Source organism: Antennarius striatus, chromosome 7, assembly GCF_040054535.1.
Source record: "Antennarius striatus isolate MH-2024 chromosome 7, ASM4005453v1, whole genome shotgun sequence".
Lineage (NCBI taxonomy): Eukaryota > Metazoa > Chordata > Actinopteri > Lophiiformes > Antennariidae > Antennarius > Antennarius striatus.
The window spans coordinates 18,118,877-18,129,574 of record NC_090782.1 but is presented as its reverse complement, the minus strand read 5'-3'; the positions used below and the strand labels follow the sequence as shown (position 1 = coordinate 18,129,574).

The following is a 10,698-nucleotide window of genomic DNA, read 5'->3' as shown; positions in this document are numbered from 1 at the left end:
TTTGTGAGATCCTGAGAAGTCTTTAGCGGAGAGGGCCAGAGGAGATAAACACTGGGATACCAATGAAAGAGAGCTTGTGTTTCAGGACTGTGGATCTTTCAGGATGCTGTGAACCCATTTGGAAAATGTCATTTTCTTTTTAAAAGTATGAAGTGAACATCTTGTGGACCACAACCCATAACACAAAAGCAAACTAAATTTCAGCCTTCAACGCAACTTTCTGTAAACTAAAATTAACTAACAGTCTTCAATGAGAGGAAAGTGAGGATAAAATAATAATTTTTTTTTACCAAAAGACTCACGTGATGGATCCATCATCAGTGTAGGTGGCATCTCATCTCAAAAGCTTGTCTCATTCCTCATACTGAAGCACATAAAGAGCCCCAGCTTTCTTTGAACGAATAAGGAGACGTTATAAGAAATAATTTTATTGAACGATGGAATGAATAAGGAGACGTTATAAGAAATAATTTTATTTTATCCCATTTGCCAAGCGGTTAGTTACTTCAACGAGTTCTGATCAACACTATACAGGCACATGAGGCTGATGCTTGGGGCATGCCTCCAAATTTCTCCTTCTCCTAGAGTTCTGCATCCCCCATTTCAGTGAAGTTCCTATATCGTTCTCTTCCTTCCAAACGTCTCCACATCAAACTTCTTCAGAATACTTTGAAGCGTTAGAATATTGTGTCAGAGAGCGTCCTGTGATCTAGCAATGATGGGATCGATGATTAGGTGAGATAGTTGCAGAGACGCTTGATGCTCAGCGGAGGTCTGCAGGTGACGAGTTTTCATCAGTCTTGTTGAGTAGCAGAAGTGTGGCTGAGTGATGAAGCAGCAGCTCACATTATTCAGCCACAATGGCTTATGTCTGCTTACACGTAGGCACATATACTCACACGCATACACTCACACACACATGTACCTGTATATATCCATTATATGAAGTACTTTTCAATGATTTAAGTCTTAACATTCCCATCTGGTGCTGATTCTCTCATCTTTCGCCTGGATGAATTTAGCACCTCCCACCCTTGTATCAGTCAGTTAATCAGGCGGGTTCGCCGCTGGCCTGCAGCCCTTCAGACCAGGAGACAATGCTGGATCAATGTCTTGATATCTGACAGGGGAGAAGCAGTTCCAGATCTGCAGCCTCCCCACAGCAGTGCGCCCCTCTCCCTCCTCCGGCTTGCCCACCGGTGCCTCTCAGCTGAAGAAATAAGTTGATTCTTTCACCTGCTGGAGATCAAAATCACCTGGAAATGAGAGAAGCAAAGTGTCAGAGCAGGTTTAAGTCTGTGGAACAGACAGTTACAGAAAATTCAATTACATTTACTGGAACTTCAATAATGATTTCCAGCACCACCTGCAATTGCAGGCTAATATGCTAACAGCTTAGCTTTGACAGAATCCACACAGCATAAACAAACATCTACAGTCTGTACAAACAGAAGTGACAAGAACTTTTATTTTTATTAAAAATAATGAAATGACAGGAATGCGATTTTAGCTTTCCCATTTCTCTATAAGTGAACAATATTGATTAATCCTTAAAAAGACGCATGAAAAGTTAAAGAAACAAATCTAGGAGCTAAAAAAATAGGTAATTTTTTGAAGATTTCAGAACTCTGCTCAAGTCATTTTTAAATTAGAAACAACTTTTCAGTTGTACCGTGCACCTGTAAATGTTATATGAACTTTAATTGACTTGGAAACTAATTTTAGCCCTGGATGAGCCTCAGTCCTGCACTCTGTGCCTCTGACAGCTGCATACACCAGCAGGAGCTTCAGCCTGAATTATTGAGCAGCCAGCCTTAAAAAGAGTGCAAATCTTAATGTAGCTAGGAAATGATATCTATATGAATGCATTAAGATTAAAAAAATAAAAGAAATAAAACATGAATGTTTAGGCAGCTGCCAAACATTAACCCAGAAGGAAACTCTTATTCTTGCAGTCTTTAAATGTTAAAACTCGCACCAAAAACTTCAACATGTAGGATCCAAGCAGACAGTTACTGACGTTTCTCACAGTACTTGCTTAAAGCTACACAGAAAGCCGTTCCGACCTCCCTCTGAGGTTACAGGTTCAACCTGATTCTTTTGATCTGCTGCTGGGTTGAACAATGAAACAACCCCCACAATAATAAATTCACCATCCTTCATAGTTGAGATTACAGTGGATTTTACCCCAGAGCCACTGAATCTCTAACCGAACGTATTTAGGGACTCAGTCTGTCTCTGACACACACCTGACTGACTCCAGCCACATATGCAGATTATGTAGAGCAGGGACATAATTAAAAGTAATCAGTTTATACAACCCCGCTGTCAGAGCCAGGCAGACAGCAAACGTTCAGATGGAAATGAAGTGAGGGGTTACATAACAGCAAAGCCTTCCTCCACCTGACTGACAGAGAAAAGCTACCTCTGCAGCTCCACTCTGAACCATAGACAGACGCTGACAGTGGCGTCAATGAAACAGGGGAATCTGGAGCTGTTACAGAATCTGCCACTCATTACATAAACTAAGATTTACTGAAATTCCTTTCATTCCTACTATATCAAACAGAGCTGAACAAGCTCACAGTCGCTTTTCATCCAATTAAGAGAAACAGCAGCTCCTTGTGTGTTGGTATTGATGAGGCCAGGAGTTTGGGGTCCAAACAGCTGACCTTGCACACTGACCTGTCTTGGGAACAGTGGCCAGCATCTGTGACAGCCTCCTAAACTCCTGGGACTTCTTTTTGCTGAACTCAGACCTGCCCAAAAAGCAGAATTTAAAACATTATTAACTCTGAAAGTGTATCAAGTGACTGTAGGAACATGAAATCAAATCGTCTTGGGAAAATTGTTGCCCTGATTGAAATATCGTCACCAGTTCTGTAGTGTGATGTTCCCCCAAGTTTTAAACATATTAGGTAAGACAAACCTGGATTATACATATGAGTTGTTCATCAATCCAATCAACCACTGGATTTGAATTAGCACATGTAATAATAAGGGACTGTTTATTTTTTTCAGACTGAATAAATCAGTGTCAATTCTTTATGAAAAACAAAAACAAAAACAAAAACACCTAACTGAAACTGAATAAACTATCTTTAAAACTTGGCACACATCCCACATATATGCAACATCATGTAGTCTGCATAACAATCATATACCACATCACACTATGCACACATATTACTCATTACATAACATTTGATAGACAGATATAAATGCAGATCTTTGGCTTAGGGGCTTTCACCAGAGTATCACCTGAGTACAGACTTCTGAGGAATCCACATTTACCTTAGTAACTTCTTAGAGATGGAAGCACAAACATCTTCATACAAAATCAAATATTATGACTCAAATTCCTATTTCCTCTCGTCTAAAATGTAGTGGGAAGCTGAGTTTTAGTCTTTCATGCTGCCTTTGACGTTTAGGAGTTGGGGTCAGTGCATTTTTTAAAGAAATTCTACAGGAATGCAAACGTCTGCTGCTACGACATTCAGCTTCAGTAATATTAACTTTTAAGAATGCTTATCCACAGCTGTACAGTATGTGGAAGCATATACCGCTCCAGTCGGGCATTGCTAATACGTAATAAGAGCACTAACACAGTACTTACATTCTAAAAACTATTATAAAGTCTAATTACATTTGCATGGTGTTCAACATATTTAAAAGATTATGTCTTAAAAATCCAGGGAGAGTTAAATCTGTTTTAGTTACACACTGTAAAATTTGAAAGAATCACAAGTCTTTCCCATCTGTCATTCTGTCCTGTGCCTACAAGCATAAATGGTGTGCTAGAGCAGCTTATGGAACAGTACTGTGTCTGACAGCCAGGGAGGATGAGGGTTGCTGTGTAGTAAAGGCTGGAGAGAAGGTTTCCAATTATCCCAAAGAGAGAAAACAGTCGGATGATGAGCATAACCCAGCCTGAGGCCAGTGTGAGACACTCACAGAACAAAAGGGGAGGACAATCCTTTCATAACTAAAATCGCAGATAAGTGGAGAAAAAAACAAATGCTTGGCATGCTAACACAACTTTTATAATTTTGTGTGAAGCTTCTATTTGGATTGTTGTATAATGTAGGACATGTGGGAGTTGGATGATCAGGGTATGATGACTTTTGTCAATGGCATTCAGATTCATAAACATTAAAGCAGAGCGACAGAGGCTGACGGTGGCACTGGTGGCTGTACAAGAACAGTTAAGCAATTAAAAGCAGAGTAAATAAATGTGTTACTATGATGACATTACATCATATAATGTTGAAAATTAAATGTTTTTACACATTAATTACTGCATTTGTACCAGACTAGGCGATGTAGTGAAATAATTTTCAGCTATGGATTCTTTCTTTATTTTTTCATAAACCTACAACTGACTATAGTGTTCTTTCTGAGACATATAATCTTGATTTGTGTGAATGTGTAATGTGCTCCTGTATGCAGGTGTGTACACTCACCTGCTGTTAAAACAGTATTTGTGAAGCAGGAAGTTGGAAAGCTCTTCAAGGATTGGCTGGCTGTGCAGGGAGACAAACTGTTCCCGACAGACCTGACAGGAGGAGGAAGAGGCAGAGAGAAGAGAACTTTCACTTAATCTGGTCTAAGTACTAAACTCATAATCTCTACAGACCCGACCAGGTGAAAAATGTAGTGGAATGGAATGGAAGGAAGCAAAAGACCAAGCGTCAGTCCATCACTAAGTCAAGCAATCCCATAAACAGCTCTGCTTTGGCTCAGAAATGCAATTAAATGTTTGTCTGGGTCACTACACGCTGGACTTAATTTGGCTGAATTGGCATGTTGATATCTACGGCAGTTTTTATGCAATTGTCTTTTATGTTTCACAATTTATTATGGGTGTGACGTGTTGCTAGATATCATCAAACAGAGAAAATGTGTGAAACTGTCAAAAAATAATCCATTTAAATTGTGCTCACTGGCTTAATATTTACTGTTCATCCAGAATTCAAAGAAGAAAACACAGGACATCTTGTGCTGTTGTAGCGATGTTAATTTGGAAGCAAACAGATCTACATTTAAGGTCAGAGCAAGAAGAATACAACCATCTCAAACGCTTCTTATAATTTGGCCACAAACATCCTGAAGTCTCGTTCTCCATTGTGTCCAACCTTTTTTATGATTGACATACTTGTTTGCTCAGCAACTTCTCAGGATACCGAGTCTTCTCATTTTTACAATACCACCTACAGTTTTTGAATTAACTCAAGTTGTGCTTTTGCATATTTGTCTCTCTATCTACCTCAGTGAGTCAGCATGTTTGCCCGGATACAGAAACAAATAGCTGATGTGGATTGGCTTATTTAACCTCCAATCAGCTCACGCCTTCATTCCTCTTCTCAGGTCCATTCATGTTTTCTCACATTTCCAATGAGGTTTTATCAGCAGACCGATGAACAAATGATAAATATAAGATTATATCTATGTTTCACAGGAAACTGAGGAGACTCGTTTTTTTCAATAACTATTAATTCTCTCAAAGTAATGTCTGTCCTCTTGCACACTTCTGATAAGAATTCACATTGGAAGCTGCCTTGTCTTATGACATGTTTCTTTCTCACCAGTTTCTTTATAAAACTAGCCAAAATCCTGCTAAAATCCAGGGCTCCGACCACATTGGTAGACCTAACAGAGGTTTTCTTACTGGGACAATTAACATCTCTCACAGATTGATTTCTTGTTTTGTACAGCAACAATGAACGGCTTATATTGACATTGCCATAAATATAAACCAAAAAGTAATTTTGGTTTATATTTGATGGTCTCACAATGCTGTTGTCACGTAAAAACCCTTCTTTATAAGCAGTTTAGTAATTCAGAAAATGCATGGATAAAAATGGAAAATAATTAACATAAGGGCCTTCTGCATATGCCTGTTGATTAAGAAATTTAATATCCATCTTTTATCGCTATGTTCAGTTACCTGTGAAATGAGGCATACACTCACACATCAAAAAAGTAATACATGAAACACTGAAAATTTGTGAAAGTGGATTCACCAAGATGATGCACAACAGAATCAGCGCCGATGCTACACATGTATTTATTTAAAATGATAGATTTTAAATCACATTTGTCTGCTGTTAAACAATCCCAGTTTTAAGTGTTTGAGAGAACCAGGGGGAATAAATCAAATGTGCAACCTTGACATTCAATTAACTAGCAGGATAGGAGAATTAATTTCATACCATGTTCATGGTGTCCACATTCACGGCGTGGGTCCAGAAACAGTCGTGAACTGAGACAAACGTTAGGCCAGTGCTGACAGAACAAGAAAAGGAAGAAATGAATGGGGTGATGTGTGGATATTGAAATCACAAGCAGAACAGGTAGGAACGAGTCGACATAAAAGTGTATTACAAAAAACAGAGACTACTAAAACCACAGCCTTCAGTCAAAGCCTGTGTGAGCACCATGTGAATTATTCAAGAGGCTAGTTTTGTTAAATGAGTTAATATTAATGCATTGCTATGCTTATCTGAGCTGATAACGGCATTACAAACACACATGGAATGTTAAAGTCAGACACAAGTTACAAAGGGCCTGTAAATTCAAAAGGAGACACAACAGATTTGTGTTTTATTTCATGGTTTCACAATACGCATGCTCTAATTCCAGGAAGGTAAGTGATACCTATAGCAGTGGAGGGCTGTCAGCATCATGTGTGTGGAGTCCAGGGAGTGGATGAAATTTGGTGGGAAGGCATTCTTCTGTTTAACGGTGTCTGGATTCCTGAGAAGGGACAGAAAGGCAAACACAGATGTATAAAAAGCACTTCTCTGATGGTTCCCCTACTTTGATGCTTTTGCATATAAATCAGGATTTTTCAGCCAAGTTGTCTCATTATTCTGAAGTGGCCTCATTATGAATCATGCTGACAAGTCAAGAACAGACAGTTAGCAAACCTATTGTAAACTGTGATTCCCTTTTTTTTAAAAGTGTGTACTGCTTGGGAGACAGCATGAGCGGCATTAAACATTAGTTAAAACATAAAGGTAAGGTATGAAAACTGCAAAATCTTTTAAGCACAGCTATGGTGACTACTGCTCAAGGACACCATTAGATTAAGTGCAAGATCTGCACAAACATGTAAAGATTATTAAGACTAAAAATCATCAATCTGATTCCACAAAATATTTGCTGTTGACCAGTGCTAGCACCCGTCTCGCCCCCATAACCCATTAAACTCTATTTCTGTGAAGAATCCTTTTAAGAGTAAAACACAAGAAAAGAAAATATAGCATTCTTCAAGTCAAAAGAAAAAACTTTGCAATATAAAAAAACAAAAAAACAAAAAAAGTTGAATGCATTAATGTTCTACGCTGTAGTTGTTACACACAAAAATAGCGGTACAGTCGTTTCTGTCAGTCTTTAAGCTAATTTTCCAGAGGCTGTAGCTTTACACTAACCCCCCACCCCCCACCCCAACCCCTATAAAAAGTAAGTGTGTAACTCATTACCAGAAAGTTAAAAAGCACAAAAACAAGGACATTGTTGTGTTTCCAATGCATGACTGCATGATCAATATTATTAGTAAGAGCTGTGCTTTCCCTGCTATGTCGAGTCAAAATGTTGGGTTTGGTGTGCATGGATTCCACTATAAATACAGTATTAGTCATATATGATTTGATGCCTGGGGGATTTTGTGCTTTTTTCCCCCAGTTTGTGGTTATAATAAGAGCATACAAACACAGAAAGCAATCTAAAAGAAATAATACAAAGTAATATAAATTGCAGTACTGCTCCTCTAAACAAAAATCCTGTCAATATATTATATAGTTTCCAATTACCCCAAGCTTGTGCCATTCAAATCCTGTGGAAAGCCACAGACCAGAAGGATTTTCTAATGGGAGAGAGCAGAGAGAGTTTCGGCCAATCCGTAGCTTTTTCGTTAAAATTTGGATTGAGCTTTTACAATAATACTGCAATGTATTTAATTGCACGTTAGGTTACCAGATTTATAAGAATACATTTCCCCTCTCTCTTTTACTACATACTCTGGCCCAATCCTTCTATCCCCACCAAAGACCTTACATTCTAAACCCTTAGTGAGTCAGTTGAATTAGTTTATGAGTCTGAAAGGCTGCAGTAGACCAAAATGGAATTGAGCCTACGACATGATTTTAACTCTCTACAAGCTCTTTCTTTACAAACTATTTTTTGTCATTGCTGTCTTTTTTTTGTAGTTGCTTACTCCATTTTTTGTTTCCTTAACCCTAACCCTAACATGTAAACATATTTGGAGGAAGGATAGGCTTTTTTTTGTTTAATTTTTTTTCTTAAATCACAGCACGTGTGCTCCAAATTGTGACTGAGGCAAATTAGCCATGGCTGAATTGTCTAGGTCAATCAGTGGTGCATTTCTGACAGCAAATCTGAAGTTTCTGGCAAGGAAGCCTTTTAGTTTCCTCTAAACTCTGACTTCATCCATTTCTGCCTTTGCGTCAGCTGGATTTTCAGGATTCACACTGCTGGAGCGGTGGTGTACTGTAAATGTCAGACTGAGGAAGAGGGCTGTCAGTCTTTGTCATTTCTGTCTCCAGCGCTCATTCCTCATCTCCACACCTCTCCGCTGCTGTCTCCTCTTCTGTCTCTATCACTCTGTTGACTCTTTAAAAACAGTATTTTCCTCCTGCCTCTTCAGTCATTCAAATGAATCAACCTTTCACTTATTCAGAAAAGACCACGGATCATTTTGTTTTCTTCCTGTCTGAAGGTTAAATCTATCTTTAGAGGTGGAATGCCACTCGGTTATTCACAGCTGAATAAGAAGGAATAAGGATATTACGTGGATCAGTGTATTCACACGGTAAAGCTCTTGATTATGATCACTGCATTAGTGAAGAATAAAGTAAAAAGAATGCATTATAGCACTATGAGCCATTAGTGGGCTGAAATCCTTGATTACAGATCGCACATGGACAGCATAACTGTATTTGCTAATGGTGACAAGTTTTAATATGATTAGTAAACTACTGTTACTACAGGAGTTTTTTTGATCAAGTGCAAAATCTTACTTCATTCTTGTCAATGATTGCATTTCACGAGTAATATGATTTTATATTTTATGTACTGTATATACCTATAATGCTGCACATCTATAACAGAAGATTGAAGTGTGCTGGTACCCATTTTAAGAACAAGGGAAATGTGCAGAGTTGTGGCAACCACAGTGAAATAAAGCTGATGAGCCATACAATGAAGTTATGGGAAAGAGTAGTGGAAGCTACACTAAGGACAGAAGTGAACATTTGTGAGCAGCAGTATGGTTTCACGCCAAAAAAAGAGTACTACAGATGCAGTATTTGCTTTGAGGATGTTGATAGAGAAGTACAGAGAAGGCCAAACGGAGCTGCATTGTGTTTTTGTAGATCTGGAGAAAGCTTATGACGGGGTGCCCAGAGAGGAACTGTGGTATTGTATGAGGAAGTCTGGAGTGGCAGAGAATATGTTAGAGCAGTGCAGGACATGTATGAGGACTGTAAGACAGTGGTGAGGTGTGCTGTAGGTGTGACAGAGGAGTTCAAGGTGGAGGTGGGACTGCATCAGGGATCAGTTCTGAGCCCCTTCTTGTTGCTATGGTGATGGACAGGCTGACAGACGAGGTTAGACAGGAATCTCCATGAACTATGATGTTTGCAGATGACATGGTGATCTGCGGTGAGAGCAGGGAACAGGTGGAGGAGAAGCTAGAGAGGTGGAGGTTTGTCCTGGAAAGGAGAGGAATGAAGGTTAGCCGCAGTAAGACAGAGTACATGTGTGTGAATGAGAGGAACCCAAGTGGAAGAGTGAGGATACAGGGAGAAGAGATCAAGAAGGTGGAGGATTTTAAGTACTTAGGGTCAACAGTCCAGAGCAATTGAGAGTCTGGAAAAGAGGTGAAGAAGCGTGTACAGGCAGGATGGAACGGGTGGAGGAAAGTGTCAGGTGTGATGTGTGATAGAAGAGTTTCAGCTAACATGAAAGGAAAGGTGTACAAAACTGGTGAGACCAGCGATGTTGTTTGGTGTAGAGACAGTGTCACTGAAGAAAAGACAGGAGACGGAGCTGGAGGTAGCAGAGATGAAGATGCTGAGGTTCTCTCAGGGAGTGACCAGGAAGGATAGGATCAGGAATGAGTACATCAGAGGGACAGCACATGTTAGAGGTTTTGGAGATAAAGTCAGAGAGGCCAGACTGAGATGGTTTGGACATGTCAAGAGGAGAGATAGTGAATATATTGGTAGAAGGATGCTGAGTTTTGAACTGCCAGGCAGGAGGCCTAGAGGAAGACCAAAGAGGAGGTTTATGGATGTAGTGAAAGAGGACATGAAGGTAGTTGGTGTGAGAGAAGAGGATGCAGAAGACAGGGTTAGATGGAGGCAATTGATTCGCTGTGGCGACCCCTGAAGGGAAAAGCCGAAAGGAAAAGAAGAAAAAGCAGAAGTGTGAACTACTTTTTCTAAACTAATTCTGTATGGAAAAAACTCCAGTTCAACTCCTTCCATCTGAAACTGGAAGTGTAAAGCTGGGATTTCAAAGCACTTTCACAGCACTTTTGAAGGCATTTCCCATTTTATGACAAAGTTACGTCCGAGTTTGAGTAGGCAATTAGTGAAAATATTCACTGGAGACGGTGCTTTTGTGCAGCTGAAGGTCTTGAAATGTAAGCTAATTGCCTAAAGGGAGTTCTGC

General features: G+C 39.5%; 1 protein-coding gene across 2 annotated transcripts in view; it reads right to left on the bottom strand.

Annotated features, from left to right (window-relative positions):
* Positions 1–467: 467 nt before the first annotated feature.
* The window catches only part of polrmt (polymerase (RNA) mitochondrial (DNA directed)), a 36,908-nt gene continuing 26,677 nt past the window's right edge, over positions 468–10,698 (bottom strand). Inside the window, exons 17-21 of one of the 2 annotated variants that reach the window (XM_068319470.1) lie at positions 6,658–6,756; positions 6,213–6,285; positions 4,464–4,555; positions 2,686–2,759; positions 468–1,256 (exon numbers count right to left, since the gene is read on the bottom strand). In XM_068319470.1, coding sequence (XP_068175571.1) covers positions 1,207–1,256; positions 2,686–2,759; positions 4,464–4,555; positions 6,213–6,285; positions 6,658–6,756 — 388 coding nt within the window. In that variant the 3' untranslated portion in view covers positions 468–1,206. Of the gene's footprint in view, positions 1,257–2,685; positions 2,760–4,463; positions 4,556–6,212; positions 6,286–6,657; positions 6,757–7,476; positions 9,735–10,698 lie in introns of those variants that run through there. The other variant, XM_068319471.1, reaches the window with a different exon arrangement.